Source organism: Embiotoca jacksoni, unplaced genomic scaffold (assembly GCF_022577435.1).
Source record: "Embiotoca jacksoni isolate LCO1_2020_lvr unplaced genomic scaffold, fEmbJac1.0.p SCAF_16, whole genome shotgun sequence".
In the NCBI taxonomy this organism is placed as follows: domain Eukaryota; kingdom Metazoa; phylum Chordata; class Actinopteri; family Embiotocidae; genus Embiotoca; species Embiotoca jacksoni.
Window position 1 is genome coordinate 10,463,208 of NW_027185296.1, and position 27,111 is coordinate 10,490,318.

The 27,111-nt window shown below is 41.4% G+C and overlaps 2 protein-coding genes across 4 annotated transcripts in view; both read right to left on the reverse strand.

Annotated features, from left to right (window-relative positions):
* Nucleotides 1–797: 797 nt before the first annotated feature.
* On the reverse strand, nt 798–21,891 carry slco2a1 (solute carrier organic anion transporter family, member 2A1). Its single transcript, XM_069150874.1, has 14 exons — nt 21,671–21,891; nt 15,447–15,584; nt 14,106–14,268; nt 13,346–13,558; nt 9,815–9,913; nt 9,564–9,703; nt 7,790–7,862; nt 7,535–7,699; nt 7,094–7,298; nt 5,929–6,076; nt 3,776–3,939; nt 3,109–3,173; nt 2,203–2,323; nt 798–2,100 (listed from the first exon to the last, which is right to left on the reverse strand). Exons 1-14 carry the CDS (start codon nt 21,728–21,730, stop codon nt 1,980–1,982), a joined length of 1,875 nt encoding a protein of 624 aa, XP_069006975.1. The 5' UTR covers nt 21,731–21,891; the 3' UTR covers nt 798–1,979.
* A 2,990-nt stretch (nt 21,892–24,881) lies between these two features.
* The window catches only part of ryk (receptor like tyrosine kinase), a 39,683-nt gene continuing 37,453 nt past the window's right edge, over nt 24,882–27,111 (reverse strand). For all 3 annotated transcript variants that reach the window (XM_069150876.1, XM_069150877.1, XM_069150875.1), the window contains one exon: nt 24,882–26,152. In XM_069150876.1, coding sequence (XP_069006977.1) covers nt 26,041–26,152 — 112 coding nt within the window. In that variant the 3' untranslated portion in view covers nt 24,882–26,040. The remainder of the gene's footprint in view (nt 26,153–27,111) is intronic.

Sequence of the window (27,111 nt, forward strand, 5' to 3'; positions counted from 1 at the left end):
TGTTCCTCTGTACTTTTGTATCACTGATTTACATCTCTGTTAACTATCAATTATATAACCTGTCAATCTATAAATCAATCAATCAATCAATCAATGTTTTGTGTATTGAGACACAATCCTCCAACACTATGTGCATTGTGTAAGACCCTGTCAGCTCCAAGTTCCCATAAAGTAAATACTAATTGATCTGCACTTATAAAGGCTAACACCTTTTTAATTTAGATAGGCTACAACAAAGCAACTTTTCCCCTCTTTTTCACCCATTCACGCACACAAATGGTGACAGAGCTGCCATCCTCACCTGCCATCCACAGCAATTTGGGGTTCAGTGACTTGCCCAATTATATTTCAGTATGTGGACAGGAGGAACCGGGGATTAATCCACCACCAACCTTATGATTAGTGGGCAGCCTGCTCTGAGCCACAACCTCCTCTTAATGTATCGTACAGTGCACGCACCAAAATACACTCTAATGCTAGAATAATACAATAGCCAAGGCTAAAAGATGCCTAAAAATGGGTAAGACAAAAGACCCTCATTAAAAAGTCATCTAGGATTCTTTAGGATCCTTTGTAACCAATCCTATAGTATTCAACCCCATTGAACTTTATCCAACAGAATCCTAAATCCATTTTAGCTGATATTAATGGCTATATTTGTGATGGAGTTTCCCTAAAACAAACATGCAGTTAATTAAAATGTCAAAACTAAACAACGGGACATTTGAGCGAGCTCATGTTGCTGTGTTGAGCATCCAGCCTTGGAGACATAAATTAATAAAAGACTTCACACTGACTTGATTAATTGTTCTGTATATTTTTTCAGTAGCCAGTAATGCTTACACTTGTATGCACTCCAGATAACCACACCAGTATATAGCATAATGTGTGTAGTTAATTCATTCCATTATTACATATGATTGTATAGAAGTGAGTATTACAGTTATCACAGATGTCTCCATGTATGAGACAAACATCTATAAAAAATGAACTTAAATATTAAGCTATACAGTTAATTAGTTACAGAATATGTTCCCATTGTGAATAGAAACCCAAATCGATTCCTTTCTTTTATGAACACGTAATATACGAAGATATTTAGCTGTTGTTTGATAATCAGTCAGAGTCTCACCATTGTCTTGGATGCATATTGTGAGGTACCAGACAGAGGTGTTTTAAGATATCCTGTAATAACTTGAGTCAACCCGGTGTCACAGCAAAACGTGAAATGGACACACTTTGGCATGTGTAGGCGTGACAGTTACTCGTTTTCCTCTCGTGGATGAAAATGAAACCTGCCGCATGCGTGGAGCCATGTGATTTACAGGAAAATGAAACTTGTAGATAAAACACGTGGGTGGGGTTACTAAATGAGCACATGGTTGGGGTTAGGAGAAAGAACACGGTTTGGGTTATAAAACACAAAACGACTCGACAAAAACGTTGTCAACTGCTGGAAACGAACCTCATTGTGCCCTCATCTGTGACTAAGACCACCAAGCCACCCCTCCTTCCTCCTATTATCGTGGAAAAAATGTCCTTTATTGCAGGACCTTGGTCACATGACATTTATGTGTGTGTAAGAGTCATGCTTTCAAAACGTGTAACTGTCATGCCTAGACAGGCCATAGCTGGGCTATTTCACGTTTTGCTGTAGTGGACCGGCTTGTCTATTTCACGCTTTGCCATGATACTGGGTTGAATGAGTATGTCATATTGTCAGAGCGATTCCAATCATAAACCCTAAGTGTATCCAAAAAGTTGAGGGAGATTTTCCCTTTTGGAAAATGGATGTCCTCAGTCCAACCCGTGAAGCACCAGGTGTGGAAGTGGGCCTCCAGGAATTGAGGTCAGACTCAACCTCTCGACCACAGAATCCTCTGACTGACACAGCTTTGCTCAACGCCCTCTTCTTCAAAGCATTTAACACCACAGCAAAGCTTTGACAGACTTTGGATCAACAGGCAGTCTCAACAGGATCACAGTAGTCCTTCGGGCCTCTTCTCCAGACTGTACTCCTGGGTCCGCTGCACCTTCCACCCCAGCATCATCAGCAGGACGATGCCCATGACCTTATAACCCAGCTGTAAGCCCAGGTACCTGCAGGGGGTCGGATGAATGATTAATGAACGGCTGTGACGGGAGACGAACTGTGAACATCTACTCTACGTGATATGTATTCTGAATCATGAATGTTCTAACCGGTTCCGCAGGATGTTGTTGTCGTAGTAACCACAGCTAAACTTCTTTCCACACACACGCTTCCACCAGATACACGACGTATCAATGGCCATCCCGAAGAGAGCCGGAGCCGGCAGCCAGGCTGAGGAACAAACAGAGGGTGTTCAGGGTAGACGCATGTCGGTTCCTACAGCCTGAGCGTTCAGGGAGAAATCCAGCATTTCCTTAAGAGAAATCTACATGGGAAAGTATGAAAGGACTTGAATATTGTTTAAGTAATTAATGTCATTTTAATTGAACTTCCTGGGAGATGGGAGCAAATTTTAAACGTAACTGCGCTAAACCCCAATGTTCATGATACAAAAAAATTATAATAATCACGAATTAAATGAATTAATTAAGGAAACTCAACCTACTATTATGAAAAGCAATTCCTTTATTCTTATGTCCATATTAAGACTTTTTTTTCAGGGTATTTTTTTTTTATTTCTATACATTTTATTTCAAAATTCCCTTTTAAAAAGTTGTAACTATTAATAGGAGGTTACTTTTTCTTCTGACTCATATTATATGACCCATGTTACTTCCTTATGTAAATTTTGATGATGTCATTTTACATTGTATATAAAAATCAAAATAAGGAATTTAGTGATGATTGATGTGTGATTTATGATTAAATTACATTAAATTAGTAAAAAAAAAAAAAAAAAAAAAAAATCATATATTTTCGATGATATAATTGGATACTTTAGGCCTCCATACAACCATAAACTTTGTAATATTTCAAAATAATGGGGAGATATGTTGGGATTTAGAGCAAGCACTGGGCAGTTAACATAACATAAAGAAGTGTATCATTTATAAATATTAATTGTTTTATTTCCGCATATAGCACCAAACGTATCGAGTATATGAATCCTAACTTACCTAACAGTCTCATGAGTAAAAATTGAATTCCGATAGCAAATGACTTTTCTTCAGAGGGAACAGATCTGAAAGAAAAAGGAAAAGAGGTGAGTGGTGCATTACTGTCTGGTGTGGCAGTATTGAATCACTGTTTATATATATCAACGACAGTCTCGTATCAAGAAACACACAACTTCCTGGACTACTGTCTCATTAGTTCATTATTAGCTTTCATACAAAAAGGATACATTGATTTAACTTTTACAGTCGAGTTTTTGGCGACTTTTAAAGGAGGCTGGAGGAGACTATTAAAAACAAGAGCATCTCAGCGTTTGACCGCAGCAGTTACTGATCTGGAAATACATCAATGCCTCTTTTTCTGAATCTGAATATCAAACACAACAGAGATACAAAGAGAATTGGGTGAGAGGGGGGGTTAAAAACTTGTTGGATGTTGTGTGTAATTAACATGAAGCTTTATAAGAACCAAAATATAATAAACAGTATCACCTATTGTGTTTTTTGTGGATGACTAGATAGCTGTATAAGGTTAATAGAATCATTAGAAAGTGACATGCAGATTGTATCAAACCATTCATTTGATCAATATTAGTAGTTTTGAACTCATTGTAAACACATCAAATACACAACAAATGAATATGTAAATATACTGTGATCCTTTCCTTACCTGAGCACCATCATGTACATCGGGTTGTGACTGAGGCAGGCGATCAGTGATGCCAAAGAGATGACGAGTATGACAGGGAGAAGGAAATGAGGGCAGTTGTTTGGACATGGAGCTGGGCGGGCGTGACTCTGACTCCCTGATATACACCTGCAGTTGGTATACACCTGTGAGAGGACAGAGAACAAAGGAAATCTGAGGAAAACTTTTCATCTCCTTCTTCGGCTTAACCTTTCACACTGAGAGGGTTAGCTTTTACATTATTATTCATTTTCTTGCTGAGATGAGATGACGGATACCACTCATGTCTGTACGCTGCACAAAGCTACACCCTATCGTCGCCATGGTGAAAGGACTGCAGCAAGTGGCTGCGCCTGACCAAGAATAATAAGCTCTGACTCCCTGTGAAACCACAGCTTCATTTTTTACATTTCTTCACATGTTAATCATTAGCTTCAGAAATGCTTGTGGTCTGATGAATCTACCTTTTCCCCTCTTTTCCAGTCTTTATGCAGAGACATTCAGCATGTTGACTTAAGAGTGCTGCTGATTGTCTCATCAAATTCTCAGCAACAATGTCAACAAGCATGTTTTCCCCCCAAAAAACTATAAAAACTACATAGTAGCAGATTTAAAACCGGTGTTTTCATTTTTGTAATGGAAAAAACTCATTTTGATTTCCTTCAAACAATACCATATATGTTTATGCTAAGGTAAAATGCAGAATAATATCTCGTGAAAATGTTTTTGGACATTTTGCCAACTAGCTGACTGGATTTCACCTCCAACTCTTCACTTGTGGACGTCTGAATCCACACAGAAGAGAAAACATTCATCCTCTGATTTCTTAACATTAATCCGTTAATCTGGCTGTCGCCTGCACTGTCTGTGTTTGTGCTTCATTGTTACACAGTGGGATTACATGTTGAGTCAAAAAGAGTAATACTTAATCAGAAGTCACGCAATCCGCCCACCAGAAGATTATTCACAAGCTCCGACATTGAAACATGGAGATTGTGTCCCATTTTAAAACACCTCCTTCATGCTCTGTGACTTGGAAGCATTGATTAGGTATCGATTGTGAGCTGCTTGTGTCCTTTTAGGAGCAGAGGACTCTGACTGCTGTGACTGGAAGCTACTAGTTACGAAGCGCATACCATTTCTTTTTACGTTTAGTACGGACTGCAGCTACCCTTAAAAAGCATGTAGTGTTGCATGTAGTATGCTGGGACATACTGCTCTGTCATAGCAAATTTGCATTGACCTTTGACCCTTTTGGTCATATCCATCGCGATTGGCAGCGCGACATTTGAAGTAAAAACAAAAAGGATCCAATTTGGAACGAGTACGCTTCCTTTTGATGCCTCTTCTTCTTCTTCTTCCTTTTGTGGGCGGAGCATTAGTGCCACCAACGGTCTTGGTGTTTCAGTCGATGTGACCTATCTTCCACCGCGCAAAGGATTGTGGGTTGGACTGATTATGAGTAACATGCTTGCCTGCATACTGCAAAATAAGACCGGATGTAGCAGAACATCGTGGTACTTTTGGCATTCGTCTAACATACTAAGTATTGGGACATACTTTATATTTTTCTGGCATACTAAATAGTGTGGATATTGGAACACAGGGATTGTGTCAGTCTTGGACTCTCACTGCCCCTGTATGAGATATTATTTCAACAACCAAATCGCAAACACTATGTATATATAGTCTAAAAAAATGGGACACCAAACCAAGAGCTCTAAAAAGGTATTTAAGGTCAAAGATACTTCCTGTTTCAAGTAAATACTTAAAACCAGGTCAAAGACAGATATTCCCTGCACTACTCTGCCCTGAAGTACACCGATCATTAGAGAATGATATCATTAGAGGGTAATTGACATATCCATGCTTATTCTTTCATCCCACACGTCCCAAAATTATAGAAGAAAATTGTCCTAGTTTTGGCGTGAAAACTAATTTACTCATTCACTTACCTTACACACAAATCTCTGTACCTGGTATTCTCACTTATTACTGCCACAAAAGGCAGCTAAAAGGCAAATTGTCTGAATGACTCCACATACAGCATCATTGTATGCTAATGTTACCTATATGACAGCCGAACCTGCAGCTATTCAGGAAACATTGACGAGCTGCTTCGAGGAGGCACTCACCTGAACCCTGTGGGTGTTGTTGGGATCTTTGGTGAAGTTGGTGCAGCCGGCGTGGCACGGAGAAATGTACTCGACACCATCAGAGCCGCACACGGGGTGGAAGGCACTGGCAGGACAGGAGCAGTTTGAATAGCACTTGGATGGAGAGCTGGGGAGGGCAGAGAGAGACAGAGTTACGCTGGGACTGAGGTTCAGAGTTACATTAAACACTACTCAGTTCAGTGTTGAGGGCACAATGCCATGCAACAATGGAAAAAGATAACGACAGGAGTCTCAGTCAGTGTTTAAGCTGCTCAGTAAGATTTTCAGTTTGTACGACGTTTTTTTATTTGGTGAATTTCCCGTCCAACTCAAGCAAGGATGTGTTTTCATTGTTTTGCATGCAGTTTGAAGTGATGTTGAAAGGTAAGATTTGCCTACTTTAAGCCAATTCTCAGCCAATACAATCTGTAACATGAATATTCCTGAAGACAGAGCAAACAAAGGAAAGTGGTCGTCCTGTATCAATTGTCCTGCCTGCTCTCTGTCTAATGAATCAATTTAAAAACATATGTAGCCTGTTATAGTAATAGTACAGTCCCAAGTGATTGTGGAAACTGAGTGGATTTGTATGGACTTGGTCCAAAATATGTTAAACATACACTAATTCATTTTGAAACAACACGGCCAACACCAATAATTTCCCATATTTCCCAAACGTTAACTGCACTGACTTTCATTTCGGATTTTGGGCGATAAAGTGTTTTGAACAGAAACCCAGAATAGCCATGCTTGCAATTATTTTTTGAATGACGTCATCTCAAGATCACAAGTTACTATTTCGTTATGTCAAGCAAACAAAAGTTAGTTTTCTCTTAATAACCTTTAGATTTATCTCATAATGCTGAGAAAACCAAAGGCTGGTTTCTGCTGCACTTCCAGTGGTTCAATTTAAATGAACTACATCTTCTCTATTCCTGTAATTATATTCATGGTCTGCATTTATTTGGCACCCTTCCACTTTAACGACCTCAAAGTGTTTTCTTGTGATTTCATTGTATTTGAGCATTAAGTATTAATCATGAACGAGGTCAAAATGTGACTGTACATAAATATAGAGAAACCTAACTCTCCTTTGACAAACAGCACTGTCCATATAAAAACTTTGTGTTATCTCCTCACTCACCCGTACTGTCCAATCTGGTCACGACTGACCTCCGAGACTTTCTGTGTGGGACAGCCCATGAAGAAGAGAGGGATGCAGAGGAGGGTGGAGATGGTCAGCATGCCAACGGAGAAACGTGGGATGGTCTTCAGAGAGAGACCCGACCTCTTCATGATGACTCCGCCAATCAGCATCCCCACCGCCACTGCTGGCAGATTCACAGCACCTGGGAACCATGAACAGCTGAGTCACTTATCTCCAAGTTAAGATGGCATCTATTTCCTACAAATGTTTACAACTGTTCTGTACTGTTTCACTTTGTTAACTGACATCCTCTTGTCTGAAAATAATGGCAATGCTGCAAAGGAGGTCATTTGCTTAAAAACCCAAATAAGATTTTGGTTAAAGAAAAGATGACAGCGCTATGTTCCATCGATACATTCCCACTCCTACAGTACCTACCTACTAACAGGCTGCTGTAGGCAGCTGAAGCGCTGTACTGCCGCTCCAGAAACTTGTTGAGGAACGTGGCGAGACCTGCAATCACAGAGGAGAAGCAGCACTGGGCCAGAACCAGCATCAGGAACAGAGGGCTCAGCAGGAGGTGGACGAACATCCTGGGGAACACTGAACACACACACAGATCACACACAAGCACACGGATCAGTACACTGGTACTGGAAACATGAAGAGACGGTCTGAACGGAAGACACTTACTTTTCAGGAAGTCAAATAAAGAGATATCAGGCTTCTTGAAGTCATTGTTCAAATCGGTCTCACTTCCTATCACCTGGAAAAGAAGACGCAGTAGAAACTGTTATAAGGAGCATGTGTGAAGGCTTTTTAATATAGTGTTTATTTAGTTAAAATAACCAGACAAGTTTAGAGTTCATCATATATTTGGCGTGTAATAAATACAGGGGCATTAACGTAGTGTATCTGCACCTGTGTCAGACCTACAGGATGGTGTGTGGAGTGTGTGGAGGGTCTGGAGGACGGCTTATAAATCACATCAGCCTCGTTCTTACACTTCTTTCAAGAAACATTTTACAACTGCTTAGGTTTCTTTCTCCCTCCCTGACGCCCAGCGAGCCCATTTCTTTATGCTGCATTCATGTGACGTGGGAACATTTGACTGACAGCTCTGTGCAAACGCTGCGCACTGTTCATGCATTCAAAATCAGACGCAGCTGTCAAACAGCATAATGGAAGATTAATGCAGAGTTTCTGTCTCAGCAGAATTCTTTTGTGGCTTTTTTCATACTGAAATTCATGCTCTTAATGTGGGTTTTACAGCAAACTAAATATTTAAATTTCGCAAAAACAACACATTGCTATCGGATGACTTCACTACCCTTTCATGACCACCACAAGTCACCTTACAAAGGGGATCATTTTTCAAAAAAGAGTTAAGTACTTAAACCGTTTATCCATGACTTTTAGCTCATTATCCCAACTGTTAATCCATTTATTTTAGATAAATAAATACACCGTTTATCTTTTAGTCCATTAGTTCACATATTAATTCATTACAAACGACATTTAGGTATTATTTTGAAAAGGCTTGGAAACATACTCCAAGAGAAGCATTCACTGGTAGAAAACTGAGATTTTTTTATACACTGAAGATGCCCTAATGGTTGTTTCAGCCTGTGTGTGTGTGTGTGTGTGTGTGTGTGTGTGTGTGTGTGTGTGTGTGTGTGTGTGTGTGTGTGTGTGTGTGTGTTATTTCCCACCAGGGGTAAGTATTTTTTCTTTTCAACATTGGGTTTTCCGTTCCTCTTTTTTATTTCCCCAGGTTCTACTCTGGTCTGGTAATGAGCTCACAGTAAAGGTTACACAGCCCGATTACATTCATGTTTCCACATGAAAATTCTCCTGTTGATAATGGTGAATTTACACCTGAACTAAAATCTGTTCACTTTACTTTTCACTGTACTTTACTACAGTAAATAATGACCTTCAGCCTGTTAAAAGACATTGTTTAATATTGAAAAGGCAACTTCTTACTGAGATTTGTATCAAAACGACACATTTAGATCTTTTTTTTAGTTGCATATTTTTACAGGGTCAAGTTCTGGTCAAAGCTGGAATAGTCAAAAGATGGTTAAACAAACATGAGGTGTCATCCCCTGAGAGTAACTGGCTTTATCTTATCTATGACTAATATGTTGAGCAGACTGTTTCAGAGGTCACAGCTCTTTGAAACTGAAATAATTCAGTGACATGATACAGTATGTTGTTTTAACATCGAGTTAAATTATTGTTTGTACCGTCAATATGATAAAAACGCAGAGAAAAAAAACAAACTTGTAATGCTGACATGAAGCCAGTAGGTGTCAGTAACACTGTAGTTAAAGTCTTTTCACACTGACTTTTACAGCAATACTTTTCAAAGTGTAAAATATTTTTATATAAGACACATTCAGTGAATGTTTAGTCACAAACATGGCTGCACTGAACCAAAGACCTCTGTGAGACTGATACTTACATGGTCTTCTGAGGGCATCCTGCGAGGGAAGAAGAAGTAGGGGATGGAGGTGAGAACCAGGCAGCCGGTGGCGATGAGCAGGCCCATCCACCAGGCTCCAACCCAGCGGGGGTCGCCGTGCCGCAGCTCCTGTTCGGCTCCTGCAGGACAGCAGTGAACACTGAATCACCACTGACGACAGTGAAGCATCTCTGCTGCTTTCACCCGACTATAAAATACATTTAGGATGCCTTTAAAGACCAAATCTTTACCTAAGCCAGTTCTGTCCACGTCCACGTAGATCTGCAGCATGACTGAGCCCAGCAGGTAGCCAATGGCAGGCCCGAATACAGATAATGCAAACAGGATGGCTGTGAATGATAAGAGCAGAATTTGTGATGCTGTATTCTGCAACGCAAAAAGTTCGACCTCCAAAATCTTTCTTCAGTTCTCAGTGGTGGAAGAAGAATTCATATCTTTATTTGAGTAAAAGTTACAATACAGCATGTGTGTAAAAATACTCCGTTACATATAAGAGTCCTGCATGAAAAGTCAAACTTAATTAAAAGTACCGAATAATTAGCAGCAAAATGTAGTTAAAGCAGTAAAGTAAAAGTGCTGGTTCGGTCCCTCTGACTGATAAATTATTATATATGGCATCATCAGATTATTAATATTTAAGCATCATTGTGTAAGCAGCACATTACTGTTGTAGCTGTTGCAGGTGGAGCTCGTTCATATCCAGTTCTATATCTAGGGACAGCAGATAAATCTGCAGGGTTGTAGGATGATTACTGAGAGGAAAGATAAAAACACAAAGTTCTGACCCATAAATCTGTTTTGAGTTTTGGACTTTTTCCCTCTAATCTTAGATTTTTGGCGAAATATTGGATCATTTGAACTTGTATTGAACTGAAACCATGTGAGACATTTATGAAGGGAAAAATTCCTATTTGATGGAGCTGTTACTAATAGAAACATGAAAACATTCCCCCGACTACACTGATGTTTGCAAGACCTCAGAGACCACTGGTTTAATCTTTAGCAATGTGTTGTATTTCAAAAGATGTTACATCATCTATTGTGTCTTCATCTGAAAAGTAACTAAAGCTGTCAGATAAATGTAGTGGAGTATAAAGTAGCCTACAATATGAACATGTAGAAAAATGGAAGCATAAAGTAGCATCAAATGGAAATGAGTACAAGTACCTCAAAACTGCATGTGGGTACATAGGTATTTAATAATCAGTGCAAAGTACTTCGTTACTTTGTACCACTGCTAACTTGGTTCTTCAAGGTTCCACCTGTAAAGCACTAATCAGTGGTCAGACTGTGCAAGGAGGATCCGTTTTTTTTTTACTGTTAGCTACGATTGCTGAGGTTAATTACACAGCTCATGGTGATGTTTGTTAGCAGGAATTAATACTCTTATTCACAACTCAAGTTACTGTGATTACTTCGGAGATGACAGCAGCGGCGGCCAGCATTTTAATACGTAGGGATCTGAGGTGACTTCAGGTTTCTAGCTTCTGGTTGCTGAACATTTTAAGTGTTGTGATGCTAACTCTGCTGCACTCCAAACACAACTTGTGCGTTGCAGCAGACACAGTGAGGACTTGATGAAGAAAAAGGTTATTTCATTGCTCTCTTCTGCCTCAGCAGGTAAAACCTTGAAAAATGAGTTTGACCTTTTCTGTAATCCACCTCATTAAAAACATAACAGGATGTTCTCAGTACATATTTAGATTATTTTGATCAATAAAAGATAATGTTACTGTGAATGATTTCTGCTATCTGGGATGTGAAACCTTTGAACCTCAATAACCATCCCATCTCACATTCTCCAGTCTATTGCTCCTGACCTTCTTCCTTTTCTCACCCATCTTATTAACACTTCTCTGTCAACTTGCGGTTTCCTGAACTCTCTGAAGGAGGCGAGAGGGAACCCTCTCCTGAAGAAACCCCCCCTCAACCCGGCTGAAGTAAACAACTACAGACCCGTCTCTCTTCTTCTCTTTCATTCCAAAACTCTGAAACGAGCTTTCTTCAATCAACTCTCCTTCTATCTCCACCATAACAACCCTCTTGACCACCAGTCTGGTTTCAACAGACCACTCAACAAAGACAGTCCTCCTTCTGTCTCTGAGCAGCTTCACACTGCTAGAGCAGCCTCTTTGTCCTCTGTCCTGATCCTTCTAGACCTTCTGCTGCATTTGACACAGTGAACCACCAGATCCTTCTTTCCTCCTTCAGGACCTCGGTGTCTCAGGCTCTGCTCTCTCCCTGTTCTCATCCTACCTCAACGGCCGCACCTACCGGGTAACTTGGAGAGGATCTGTGTCTGAACCTTGTCCTCTCACTACTGGTGTCCCTCAAGGCTCCGTCCTGGGTCCCCTCCTCTTCTCTCTGTACACCAACTCTCTCGGCTCTGTCATTCACTCACATGGCTTTTCCTACCACAGCTATGCTGATGACACCCAACCAATCCTCTCTTCCCCGATCTGAAACACATGTAGCAGCATGAATCTCTGCCTGTCTAACTGACATCTCTCAGTGGATGTCCTCACACCACCTGAAAATCAACCTCGACAAGACTGAACTGCTCTTCCTTCCAGGGAAAGCTTCTCCCGCCCACGACCTGACTATTACCTTGGACAACTCTGTGTTATCCCCGACCCTGACTGCTAGGAACCTCGGCGTGACACTTAACAGTCAACTCTCTCTTACTGCCAACATCACTACAACAACACGTTCCTGTAGATACATGCTGCACAACATCAGGAGAGTACGTCCTCTTCTCACTCAGAAGGTGGTCCAGGCTCTGGTCCAGGCTCTGGTCCAGGCTCTGGTCCAGGCTCTGGTCCAGGCTCTGGTCCAGGCTCTGGTCCAGGCTCTGGTCCAGGCTCTGGTCCAGGCTCTGGTCCAGGCTCTGGTCCAGGCTCTGGTCCAGGCTCTGGTCATCTCACACCTAGACTATTGTAACTCCCTCCTGGCAGGTCTACCTGTTAGTGCCATCCGTCCTCTGCAGCTCGTCCAGAATGCAGCAGCCCGACTGATCTTTAACCTCCTAAATTCACTCCCTCTACTCCGTTCCTCCTCCGCTCCCTTCACTGGTTACCAGTAGCCGCCCGCATCCGTTTGAAAACATTGGTATTTGCGTACCGTGCTGTGAACAGATCGGGTCCAGTGTACATCCAGGACATGGTCCAACCCTACATCCCAGCCCGCTCCCTCGGCTCTGCTTCTACCAATCAGCTTGTTGCTCCTCACTGCGAGCTAAACACTCAACAAAATCACGACTGTTTGCTGTCCTGGCTCCTAAATGGTGGAATGAGCTCCCCACCGACATCAGGACAGCAGAAACTCTGTACATCTTCCACCGCAAACTAAAAACACACCTCTTCCGACTTTACCTTGAATAGTGGAACTTTAGTAGTGCTTAAAATGGCATTTACTTTTAGCACTTTGTAGTTTGGCTTTCTTGAAGAAAATGGTACTTTCTTGATTGTTGTTGTTCTGGGTTTTGTACCCTCATGGTTGAAATGCACTTATTGTAAGTCGCTTTGGATAAAAGAGTCAGCTAAATGAAATGTAATGTAATATGTGAAAATCCCTCAGTATGCAAATGCAACTGTGTAAATTTCAAGGTCACAAAATAGTGATGTTAAAAAATCTTTGCACTTGTATAATAATGAGCTTTTCTCCATGCAGACCTGCAGAATCATCATCAGTATCCCAGCATGACCTGTAAATTGTTCCCGTAATGTAAACAGATCCTTTTGTCTGAACAGCAGGTCATTCACCTATGTAAACAGGGGAGTTGCCAGGCCCAGCGAAGTCATCTATGTAGGAAATCCCAAAGGGCTGGATGGGCACCGAGCCCACGCCGAAGAGCAGCTGAGCGCTGGCCATGAGCAGCCACAGGTTGTTGGTGTCGGTCAAACGCCTGGTCTCATCGCGGCCACACGACTCTGCGACGCTCGAGTTGGCGTGCGGGTTGCAAATGTCGTGGCGATCTGGGTCGCAGCAGGTGGTCATACAAGGAAGGAGAAAAGGGGGTAAAAAAACCAGAAAAAAAACCCCAGTGATAGTTAACAAAAGGCCGGCGGACACAGATGTCCAATTTCTTTAATTTCCTGCAGCTTCTTTGACCCTCCACTGACTCTGTGCAACGCCAAGACACTTCGTCTGAGGACAAAATGAAAGATGGAAGAGGGAGATTTGTTATTGCACATTAGAGGCCTGAAGGTAATTCTAATCTCCCAATCTTTCAGCGAGAACATAGAGATTATAAATGACCTTCTCATTTGTACAAAAGTTTAACTGGAGAACATCAGAAAAGCTTTCAAAAAACCTCATTTGTTGCGGAACACAGTAAGATATTTGTTTCACTCCTACTGAGTTATTTGGCATTGGCAATATTTTAGATTAAACCTGAAGTAACGTCTCATAAATTCCTTTGACATATTTGTGCGTTTGGGAGTACGCTGCTCATTCGCTGTCACAGAGGTACCAGTGGAGACAGAGAAGTAATGTGTCCTTGTACTCGTGTCTTAGACTTACTGTGTAAAACGGAGTCGTATTCGTAGGGTTGGGACAGGAAGTGAGGTAGCGTCAGGATCATGGCACTGACAGCCATCAGCAGTCCACCGACTCCGATGACGCGAGGACGGTGAACCCGATTCCCAAAATAGCTCACAAACACGATCAGCGCACTGTTGCTGATCTGAGAGGCAGACACAGACATGTTTTAAAGAGAAGCCAGAGGGAACATCTTACACTTTTAAAATCAATTGTTTCACATTTGATGCGTTGAGCCGCAGGACTTTCGACATTAGAAGACTCTTAAAACCAAATATGGAGGTGGTCAGAATTGCAACCCGACCGTGGCACAGTTCAGGTTTACTGTTTAAGAAATGTAATGAAATGTGGAGCCAGTTCAAAACAGCTTAAAGCTGCATCCACAGATCCTTCAGCCACTCGGGGGCGCTGGAAACAAGCTGGAAACACAACACTGACATATCATCGCTTTCTCAGCTGATATGGACAACAAAGCAAATGGTTGCATAGTAGCATCATCATCATTTATCAACAGTCATGTTTCCGACCAGCTGATGAATCGAAGTTGTAGTTTCACTATTCGTTTTGCTGTTTTCCTCCCCGCCAGCTCTCTTTAGCTTCTAAATGCTCCGCTATGTTCAGCAGCTAGTTGTACTTGTAGCATGCAGCGGGTTAATCTGATCTTTTTCACTTTCACCGAGTCACAGTGACAAAAAAGGGCTTCCGCAAGGAGCCCGAATGAAAACTGATGACAGCGAATCAAAACAGTAACATTTAAGGCCACAGATCCAAAACACTGAGCTGAAGAAATGCTAACAAGCTTCATCTAGCTGAGAAAAGCTGAAAAAGCTTGAAAGCTGAAATCTGTGGGCTTCTCACTTTGTATGAACCTTTTCACATGATACATAGTTATGTGATCCATTGTTTCTATAACAAAAACACTTCTTATAGCAGCTTTAATGAACCACACAAAGAGGTGATCAAACATTTAAATGTTCAGGTCTTGTTTGGTCTGTGTTTTCATGAAATATTGCAAAAATCCAAAAGATAGCAAACGTCAACATGTTCGACAAATGGAAAACATGTATGTGTGTGATGCATCTAAAGCCCACTTTCACACAGAAAAATGGAGCTCCCTCTGTGGTGGGCTCAATCTCTCATCAGTCCTGATCCAAGAATCTACAATAAAACCGTTCCATAATACTCCAGTCCCTCTTGGATTGTCAGGAAGTGTGATTTTGATATGTTGCTTGTACTTCAAATTCCTGCTTTGTCATCAGTATCCTTGAAATAAAGCTGTCAAGAGCTCACACTGTGTGAGGGTATGTTACTGTGGGCTCCCACCTCGTTCAGAGAGGAAATGGTTCCAGAGGAGTAGCTGCTGAGGCCGTAGCGTCTCTCGATGGTGGTGATGGTGCTCTTGAAGTAGGCGCTGTACAGCAGCTGAGAGAACTGCAGGAGGCCGTGGCACAGCACGAACAGCTAGGACACAGGACAGGCTGCATGAGTCATTGAAAACAGAAATACTAGAAGGTGAAAGGTTGCAGACAGAAATGTAAAATCTGTAATTGTCATAGGCCCAATGCTAAACTCAGCTGGAGTCTTATGTCCTCTGGGGCATCTTCAGCCTAGAAAATATTCCTCCTGAGAGGTCCAAGTCAGAGGAACCACATTTACGTCCCATAGCCTATGTTTCAGAACAGAAACTGTTAGTCATCACACACACTGCCATCCCTTCCCGAGTGTTTTCACACCGATTCACTCCGTGATGCCTCCGACTCTGATGATGCCACTCAGCGGGAACTGGGACTCTCCAGCAGCCACCGAAGAAACCAAGAATCACCTTCAACTCAACAACCCCAGAACAGCCGAGGACTTCACTGTGACTCGACATCTTTCTGAGGACGTCGCACACAGGAGGTGTGGAGAAACTAGTCTGGTGTTTCTGATCTGCATTATTTAAGGGAAAAAAAATAGCGATAACAAAAAGGAAAAGTACTAAATGCCAAGACGAAGAAGTTATGACTTAAAGTAAAGACGTGAAGTTTTATCTCCAGAATGTAGGCTACCAAAAGTAGAAGCACTCAGACTGGATCATTATGCCGCATAATATTATTATTATTATTATTATTAGGAGGTCAAATTCATGTTTTCTTATGTAAACTCTTGAACAGCATAGTAACTAGTAACTATAGCTACAAAACACAGTGAAATAAAAAGTCAAAAGGTTGGAACAAATTTGTTTCCTGCTGAGTTTCAAGTTTTAGCTTTAAATTCCAGAATCCTCAAGTCAGAGTCCCAGATAAGATATTTTATTGTGTAATCTCACGTGACTTTGACATTTTGGAAAATAGGGATTACTTCACAAGAGGACTCATACCACAACACATCTGTACAGCTGTCAGCCAGTTATCTTAGCATAAAGACTGAAACAGGGGGGGGGGGGGGGGGGGACGACGACAGCTAGCTTAGCTCTGTCCAGAGGTAAAAACATCTGGATGCCCTTGACCCCTAAGGCTCGCCAGGACGTCACCGTGTCCAGCAAATAAATACTTTTTCACATAAAAACCAGCAATTTGTTTTTCACTTATGTTTTGATAAGAATTGAACCAAATCTAATGTTCATTTGTGAGCTTTAGAGCTTCTCATGGGTAGATTTTGTGATCTTCGGAAAGAGCCAGGCGAGCCGTTTCTCCCGCTTCCTCTCTTTGTGCTTGGCTGACCGCATCACAGTGGTATCGATCTTCACATCTGACTCTCTACAACAGAGTGTATTTCTCAAAATGTTAAAGCCAATTGAGGTCCAGTGGTGCAGTAGTTAGACCTCAACCAGTCTGAAGGTGCGAACAACCACAGAAGAGGTTAAAGGCCAGGAACTCCCCTCCAGTCAGTCAGAGCTGAAGAAGCCTTTCAGACGAGACGCGAAACATCTTCAAGAAACTCAAACAAGTCCTTTGGATAACATTTAGATCTCAGACAAACTAGCATAAATATGTTCAAGGCTTTAAAGTACAAATCTCTCAGAGATCAACTTAGTTAAAGTACTTGAGTGACTGTATCTTGTTACCACCTCTGGCCTCAGAGGCTCATTTGGTCCTTTATCAAAATGACAAATAGAGGTGTGTTGGGACAATAGTAATTCATGTGGTCTTTCTAAAAGCTACACAACACGGCTCCAAACCAGCACTGATCGCTTCACTTCTGGAGATACTTCACAGTTCGATTGCGTAAAATGTCTCTTGGACTTCCCTCCTCATACCCAGTCAAACTGGACGGACTCCCAGCGATCTGGAAGAGGAGCCGCTCGCCCAAGTCTGTGTTTCAGGAGGCGTTCGGAAACACTCTGTACACGAGTTTATTGGCTCGGGCGGTCATGAATGACGCTGAAGATACGTGTTGAGATTAGATGTGAATTTGCTATGAAAACATTGATAAATCCCGGCTTTCAGCTTGTTTACCAGCTGCCAGATCGGCTGAGGGAGAATAAAGTACACCTTTGGCTCAGAACAGTTAATGCTCCTATTAAAGCCTGGCTTCATGGTGTGTGAGCGCACACACACCCACAATAGATGCTTTTACACTGTTGCTAATATTTCATCTTCATTTTCCATCAAAAGGGCTTCAATTGTCCAAACGATCTGACAGGAACTCTTTGCTCATGCAGGCAAAGAACTTCTTTTGTTGGTGATTTTGATTAAATGAACAACTTTTAGATCAACTTTAAACCCACTTTAGCTTTTAACGAAAACAGATTTATACTTCATGTATCAAAGACAACTCCTGGGCTTTGGGACAATTTGGCTTTAATGCTGGAAACACAGATCCATTAAAGTGCAAACTTTTCCTGACACATGGCAAAACTTGTGTTTTCCTGCACCTAATGAATATAAATACAGGTCAGTTATTCTTTGATGAAGTAACGTTGCGTTATGTTGAAACCTTGATAGTTAATTTATTCACAATTACAAACTGTAGAAAGGAGAAGCTGCACAAAATAAAACAACACTGATAAGAGAAATAATTTAAGCTCCTGCTTCAGGTGATGTTTGTACGGAAGGAGAACTGGCTGTGCAGAGTTGGATTCTGCACACTTTACGTACATCTTTATCCCTTTTGAACACTCAGCTGCGTCGGCCTGGAGGTTATTGTCCCAGCTTTCAACCCTGCTGCGAGGGGAAGAATTGGGGGAAGTCCACACTTGAATTTCAACTGCTTTTATTTCAGGGACGCGTGTTGTGGCTATGTCACTAGAAATCCTTTTTTTGTTTTCTGAAAAAAAAAAGTCTCGCCTACTTTGTCAAAAAAAGAAATAAATGAAAAATGTATGAAGTCTCCGAGGATACTTAAAAGAAACTCTGACCACAGGATCACCTCCCTTCATTGTGCAACAAACATAAAACAGGTTGGCTGCACAATAGCATCGTGAACAACGGAGCATTGGGACATATTTAAAGCCGATAGTTAGAGGATTGATTCCAATTTCATATCTTCCAGTTAAACATAAGGTTGCGACCAGGAGAGATTGGTGTTGCATTGATTAAAAACTGGGGGAAACAGTGAGCCCTGCTTTGTCCAAAGGTAACAATCTACCTACCTGTAATACACCCACCAGTCCACTAGAGGACAGCCTGTCAGTGTGATGGTTTGGTTTCACCTGGCCATGAAACACCAGGTGTTCAGGTTAAAAGAAAAAAAACATGTGGCTCCATTGATGTTTAAATACAAAACTACTTGGTTAGGATTAGACACTGCTTGGTTAAATTTAGTAATAGATTTAGAAATAGAAATCCATGTGGCTCTCTTGAACTCTGGTCTCCTCGGTGAGTTACCATCCCAACCAGTATCCCAACACAGACGTTAGCACTTTTGTACTCGGTCAAAAGACGTGTGTCATGTGACCATAGGCTGGATATAAAAATGGACATAGCTTATGAGTCTGAAAAGTGAGGCCAAAGTGGAATGGCATTAAAGCGCAATACCACCAAGGACCACAAGGGGCTGCTTCCAAAAAGCTTCAGGCTCCATTAACTCCCATTCAATATCTCTCATGAACAAATTCAATCCATTTTTTTCCCCACAAGTCATAATGATGTCATTCGCGAAATTCACTTCTTAGTATCAATGTTTTGGTGGTTCCTCTGTAAATAATTCCTCAACTAATTAGATATTGTGGAGATTATAAAATGGGGATGGCCAAAATGCCAAACACAGGCAGGTTCACAAACCGATGGGTGACATCATTGTAGGTTGGTTATATCTGACAAGGCCAACTGTCACACACTGACCCGCTGCATTAAATCCGGGACCGTCTTCTCGCCCAACACTCAGCAGCTGATTTAACTCCACGTGCTCAGGTGCAGCGGGGTGTGGAGCCATCCCGCACCCCGTCCCGCACCTCGTCCCGCACCCCGTCCCGCTCAGCCGAGATATCTTTACAGAGACTCTGTAGGTGCAGCTCACAGGAGACGAAGACATGAAAAACACACACGGCGCCCCGCTGAACTACGTAAATAGTGAGCAGGGCACCGTGCTGCACATCCTGGAGTCAGGACAAGACGGATGGACGTGAACGCACCCTGACAAACGGTCGCTGACCGACTGGATTTCTTGAGCGCAAAGTGATTTGCCTTCAAGTGAAATTCGTTCATTTTCTTTCTCTTTATGTTGCAGCTGCCAAACGGGAGGCCGACAGTAAAGCGGCGAGAGATGAAAAGACTTCTGGAAAGACTCACGAGATTTCACATTCAAATAAACCTTCGCCTCCTGGAAAGTAGTTGCTTAAGAGACTTGTCTCGCCGTCCTCTCCGAGCTCACGGGACATACGTGCGTTCATTTGTCGCCGAGTTTTTGAAAGCAACCACCAAAGTGCAACATGGAGTTTTGCCTCCATGATTTCTCCCAGTCTCTCCCGTTAATGTCCCCCAGCCCTGGAGCAGACCGTCTCTCCCGTTAATGTCCCCCAGCCCTGGAGCAGACCGTCTCTCCCGTTAATGTCCCCCAGCCCTGGAGCAGACCGTCTCTCCCGTTAATGTCCCCCAGCCCTGGAGCAGACCGTCTCTCCCGTTAATGTCCCCCAGCCCTGGAGCAGACCGTCTCTCCCGTTAATGTCCCCCAGCCCTGGAGCAGACCGTCTCTCCCGTTAATGTCCCAGTGAAGCGCAACGGCTGCTTCTGGTGCCCGGCGGGGTGACACTTCTCAGTGACCACACACTTTTAATATCAGAGGCAGGGGTGCAGAAAATACACCCAGATTGGATGCAGTGAGCAAAAAAAAAAAAAAACAACAACAATTTTTCTTAATGCTAGAAAAAGAAAAGCTGTCAAAACCCATTTGCTCATCTGAAGCAGAATCATGTTCCGAGAGCTTCTATGTTTAGTCGACTAATTGATTAGCCAAAGATTAAAACATTAATCAAACTACAAACGTTTTGAGAACTGATTAAATCATTTTTCAAGCAAAAGCAGGAAAAAAAAACAAACTCAAGTTCAAGGCTCTCAAATGTGAGAAAATGTGTTTCTTTATTGGTATTCATGAATGTAAATTGAATATTTGTGGGGGAGGGGTTTCCACCTTGAGCTTTTGATCATTGAAGTTTTTCACCAGTTTTCTAATTACAGATCAAAACAAGAAAGTAAATCAGCAGATTATTGATGATGAAAATCATCAATAATCTGCTGCTATTTCTGGCCCAGAATTTATTTTGTGTTTAGTTCTTTGTGAGGTTTTTTTTGTTGTTGTAAATTTAGGTGTTCAGTATGACAAACAGATTCTAATAAAACACCTGAACAGAGTGATGAAATAACTACACAAACATATGGCTCTGAACCAGGTGTGATCAATATATTAAAACTATATTGACATCAAGATATGAGACTAGGTATAATCTTCAATTTTGGATATATAACTTCAGTATGTGGCATAAGTGTAGTCTTTTCCTGGTTTTAAAGGCTGCATTACAGAGAGTGCTGTACATTTCTGAATTAACCGTCTGTTTCAGCTCTTCTGTTATTTCCTTTTACCCTCTTAGTCATTTGATCCATTACTGATGATTATGTCAAAAAAACTGTTTCAATATTTTGTGAAAACACCAACAGTCATCCTTACAATATTGTTGCAATATTGTCACTGAGGTATTTACTCAGAAATGTGTTTACATTTGGGTTGTTGTTTTTTTGTCCAGATTTGAGATAAGAAAAACAGTTCCTTCATTTTGGATCAAATTACTCTCAAACATAAATTCCAAGCAGCTCATTGCATGTGTATTAATAACGACTAAAACTACATTTAAACCTGTTAAGATTAGTTTTGATTGATTGATTTTTTTTTTTTAATACAAGCCACAGCACCACTCAGGAAACTATCCTCGGGGGGGAAAAAAATGGGAAATTACTTGTCTTCTTGAATTCCATATTATCTGTGTAAAGATATGCAATCCTCTAAAAATAAATCAAGTTCAGATGGTTAGATAAACAGCGGGGGAACAAGTGCTGCAGGCTAAAACAAGACAGTTCATAGTAACCGAGGAGCCCGCTGCTCTGTGATGCTTGCCATAAACTCGATATGCTTACCTTGATGCTGCACCGGACCGTCCTGGCTTTCTTCATGTTTTTGGAGGAATGTATGTCCATGAATTCAGCTCGTGTCCTCACGCGAGTCCAGTTCGTAGAAAGCGGAGCTTTGTGTCCGCCGTTATTGTCTCGGCGCGCCGGAGTGCCGTTTTATGGCCGCCGGTGATGTAACAGGACTCAGCCCACAACTCCACGCGCAAATGTTTTGAAAGTTTTTTGAATTGAGAACAGGGAGTCTCGCGCTGATGGGCTGAGTCACGCGCGAGGCTGTGCAACGCTCACCTGCGAGAGAGCCGAGTGAGCGTGCGTCATTCAGATCATTAAAAAAACGACGACTCACCGGGTTATTTACCCACCGAGTGTTATTTACACACATGCGCGTGATAAGGAAACAGTTATTAATTTGAGTCCCGCGTGCTGTCATCCCTTCAGTGAACCCCATTTTGTTCTGCGGCAGCTCCAACAGGCTGATCGCTTCATTAATTGCGGTATGCGGCTCCGCGAGCTGTTTCCGCCTCGAGCTAATGAGTGGAGAGAAGCTGCAGCTGATGAATGGAGCCGTTCAATGAACGTGGAGTCTGTCCGTGTAGATACTGAAGGCCTGTCTTTCCCTACAATACGAACTATGCGTTTACTCATTCAAAGGGTGTTTGTAGTTTGTTTCTTAACTCATTTTTGAGCACTTTGAGCTACATTTTTGGTGTTAAAAGTGCTGTACAAATATTTATTCATATTTTTTTATTTTAATCATTTGAGGTATACTGTTAAGGGCTTGGATAAACTTGCTTTTTTAAGACAGACGGACAGACTGGAGACAATCAAGCACATAGATAAAGCAGTGGCCTTTTAGCAGCAATCATTATGTAAAGTTATTACATTGATCAGGTCAAATATAATTACTCAGTGATGTTTAACAACCCAGATGGTCATCTATAACGACTCAGCCTTGCTCTGAAAGAATTCCCAGAATCCCCAAACACTTTTCTAACATGAATGAACAGAACTATTTGTGAACTCCTCTCCCTGGAGCTGGGCCACAGCCAGGATTTAAGGAATGCTGAGTCCCGAGGATCACTCAGTTAGTCCACTAACAACCTTTTTTTTATTATTTGACTCTTCTGATTTAATTTCTTCAGTGAACCGATTATCAGCTTTTTTAGGCTACATGTTATTTTCCAACATGAAAGGTCTCCTAAAATTCAGATGGATAATCATCGATTATTTACTTTAGTTTACCCCCTTAATATTTGTGTATTTCTTCAGGTGTTTGAGGATTGATCAATAGATGAGGCACAAATTTGTCAAATTTATCTTTAATTCCCCAATAAAGAACCACCATTATTGAACCTTCCTCCCAGATTGCTGAAATTTCCATAAAATACATATCAAATAATCTTAAACCCAAAGCAAGCCTGACTACAAGTCTGATAAAAAATATAAAAGGTCAAGAATCATAATGCAAGCACACTTTAGAGGTGTGTTTTTTATATTGTATATACATATTTCCCCATCTGTAGGGGCTGAAAAGTCTTGTTACTTACAGCTCATTGTGTGCTTCACATAAAGTTAGTACATATTGCTATTATAGAAGATATTCTGCTGTTTATGGTGTCTACAATGCAGTCAAAAACTACCAACAAGACAAAATAAACCAAGAGGTCCGTAACTCGGTTGAATCAATATTGTCTCCACAGGACTGTGCTTCTATTTCTACTCCAGTGTGGGACATTAATGATTTGAACATTGGACTTGAGGCCTTGAGTCAGTCCTGAAGACAGTACAAGACAGTTATTATGCCTTATAAAAGTATCGATAACACATTATTAATGTGGATTTCACAGAAAGCTCTGCCTGTGAATTAATGACCTTCTGCATAATGCAGAACAAACTCACTGGTCAAATAAAGGTGTTGCTAAGCGACACAGATATGAGAGTTGAACTTTGGTTCAAGTATTTTACTAAGGAATCATGACTCAACCAACAACGCTGACAACAAGAGGTGTTTCAGTCAGTCACATGGCTATGGGAAAAAAAAAAAAGAGGGGTGGACAAAATAATAGAAACGCCGGATAAAAAAAGAAAAAAAGAAAAAGCACCTAAACTTTGAGGAAACTGAGGACAATGACAAAAGGTAGTTGAAGAAACGAGTCATCTTAGGCAACATCAAAGCTGGAGGCTCTGTGGTAAATGATTCTACAAACAGGGACATGTTCCAAGAAACGAGTTCGTAGAGCAACTCGATGCCTTGTTGAATAATACAGAGAAGCCCCCTCAAACCTGGGTTTTCCTTTCAAATTTGAACCCGAGTAAACCCTGAAGGATTGTGACAGCAGTCTGGTAATGACAATGTCCACTTACTCAACATGTTGTGCAGCTGCATTGCAATGCTGTCTACGATGACTGCTGCTGCTGCTGGTGAGGAAACTGTAGAAAAACTGTGCAGAACTGACACGACCTGACGAACTGAAGCCGGATGTCGTCTACTGGAACCTGTGTGGAAATGTGACTTCACATCTCTGACGTAGAGCTGGTTATACACAGAAACAAAAGCCACCACCTACAGGTTTAAAATAAATGCATTTTTGTCAGTATTGAAGTGTTTTTAAGCGTCATTTGTTTTTGCAGCAGCCCTGCAACAACAGCGTCCTTGTATGCTATCAATTATATCTGTGGCCAATATATATGCTATCAATTATATCTGTGGGGCCACAGATATAATTGATAGCATATAAGGACGAGGACTTTGTGAAGCGAGGGATTTAAGGATTCGGAACACATTCGATTTTACACAACTTTCCATTATGACATGGTGAAGAAGTGCAGTGTTTATGTGACATCAGCTTTAGCCTGAAGCTAAAGAAGCACAACAAAAGCAGCTCAAATAAAACAATGAAAATTAAGAATCCACAACAGCTGACTTGTGTTACATCCACATAGAAGCTTATTTGATAAAGCAGACACTCGAGCATTATTTACTGCAGCTAAATACCTTTTACTCGTTGGGCTTTTTCCCCCTGCGAGCCACAGTGCAGCGGGCATGTACCCGCAAAGGCTTCAATGCGGTCTGAAGCTCCACAGAATAAAAAGAAAAACATTTCTTTTACCAAACACTTGACTTCTGCTGTGGCTTTTGTGGTACAAAAACATTAAACTGATACACTGGATGCTTCTGATAAGAGAAAAAAAACAACAACAGATGAAGTCGGCCTGCTATATTCAAAAGATCCCATTTAATTTGTGGATATTGGGGAAGCAGTTTACAACCTTATTTCAACATGCAGTGACCATAAAGACACATCACAAAGATGTTTAAAGGTGTAAGAATACCATTATAGACCAAGCTGGTTGGAAGTCGTGTGTTCACAGTGATTATTACTCACAACAGAAAAGGCTTGTGAGGTGTTCTGACGCAGAACAATCAAGCTTATAAAAAAAAAAAAAGGGGATTTGGGGATGTTGTGATCGTGGAAATAAAATGTACAAAAGAAGAAGTCTGTGGCATTCAATTATAATGGTGTACAAAATTCAAACCAGATGTCATTTAAAAAAAACCAAACAACTGGTTTACAGGTAGCTTTGCAGTGCTGGTCATGTTCGAGCTGCGGCGTCCGCACGGCTGATCCACTCTGCAAACATAAAAACCAGGGCGTGACATCTCCGTTGAGTGTTGGCACGGTTATTTCACCGGAAAGGAAACTCATCTGTGGCGCAGTTATTATTGTCGTCCAGAGGAAACAGTGCGCCGCCTGAAGAGGTCTCGGGAATCATCTCGACAAATCTGGTTTCCAAGCTGCCACTCGTACCAAGCGTGAGCTCACCACAGCACAGCGAATGTCTGAGAGGATGGTTACACGCTGGATCCTGTACATATGAAGCCCTTAAGTCTACTTTGGTACCTAAATCTTTCTGCTGTAGAGTTACTCTCATCCAAAACAAATCTACAATTTACGCTACGTTACAAAACTGTAGAAAATACTGTTCTTTAAAAAAAAAAAAAATTGTTCGATGGCACATTAATGTCCGTAAATGTCGATGTGTTGCGCGGATGAGGACGTCTCTCCATTGTGCCGGTCCTCTTGGTGGGAGGACAGAACTGTTATTGCCCCTTCAAGGTGCTTTCAAAGCACACGAAAACAATACTCAACAAAGAGTCCTTTTACTTTGCTATGTTGTAAAAAGGTAATTCAACTATATAAAAACTCCAAAAGAGCTGTACAAAATAAAATCATCAGGCTTTGAGTCTGCGCTTGAAGTCTGATAAGGCACAAATGTCAAACATGTATTCCTTATGAACATCGTCCGCCAGCCTTTAGTCTTGCTGCTTTGGGAGGAAAACAAAAAAAGAAAGAAAAAAGAAAAAGCTTTGTTTTTCACACGTAGGCGCCCAACGCTGCGTGGAACTCTGTGAGACACTGAACAAGCTGCTGAAACTTGGGCCTCTCCTCCGGGTCCAGAGCCCAGCAGCACGCCATCACTGCAAACCTGCAGCACAGGACACAAGAGACGGACAGAGATCAAATATCCATCCACAGGAAATCCAAGATGTTTTCTCTCTGTGTGTGAGAGACAAAAACTGGCTTCATACTGAGGGCATTGTATTCATCTGGTTTACACTCCATATGTTTATTCAGTCCACGCTGGATTGGACAGCTGTGCACAGCTGATATAAATGAGAGAGATACGATCATTTGTTTTATTCAGAGCATGCCTTTAATTGTTACAACTTCTAATATTTTGGAAAAGGAAGCTGTCCCCTCAACACTTATTGTACTTCCACGTAAACCGTGTTCCCTCATTTAACAGATCTCAGCCGATCAGTTTCTGTTTTCCTTTTCTTCCAAGAATCACGTACTCTAATTAGAATAGAAAAAAACAAAACGTTTTTGATCTATTAAAATGAAAAGTGGGTCCAAAGCATGTGTCATCAGTGTATTAGGACAATGCAATATTTATATTTATTAGCTACAGAAAAGACATTAAAAGGGGAGTGAAGTTATCTCTTTTCTTAGTTTTTTACTGCAGTAATTTTAACATATATGATAGATTTACTCTCACTGATCACTCATCTTAGTTGTACTACTTAAGCCTTGCTGTTACATCGAGGTTACAGTCAAATACCACAGATTGTTTTGGAAAAGGGAGGAAAGGCCCGAGTTTGTTTGTACAGATTGACAAAGATTCTAAAGTATTTTAAATTGAATAGATGTGAGTGAGCAGACATGCAGGTCGTCTTTGATGGTCGACAGACAAACGGGGTTTACTGGGACGTACAGCTGTGTATCATCAGCACGAGACTTTACTCGCTGGTTTTAGTCAATCATACGTCACAAACTAATCCGCCAGATGGGCCGAACACTGCAGGTCTGCTATGAGCTGTAAAAAACCTCCATTATAAATATTAGTATTAATCAGATGTGCACAAGGAGACTGTTGCTGTTATT

Coding starts and splice junctions, on each gene's coding strand:
- slco2a1 (XM_069150874.1), bottom strand. CDS start 21,730: ATGGACATACATTCCTCCAAAAACATGAAGAAAGCCAGGACGGTCCGG. Junction 9,704..9,814: donor CGTGGACAGAACTGGCTTAG/GTAAAGATTTGG, acceptor GCTGTCCTGCAG/GAGCCGAACAGGAGCTGCGG. Junction 6,077..7,093: donor GACCAGATTGGACAGTACGG/GTGAGTGAGGAG, acceptor TGCCCTCCCCAG/CTCTCCATCCAAGTGCTATT.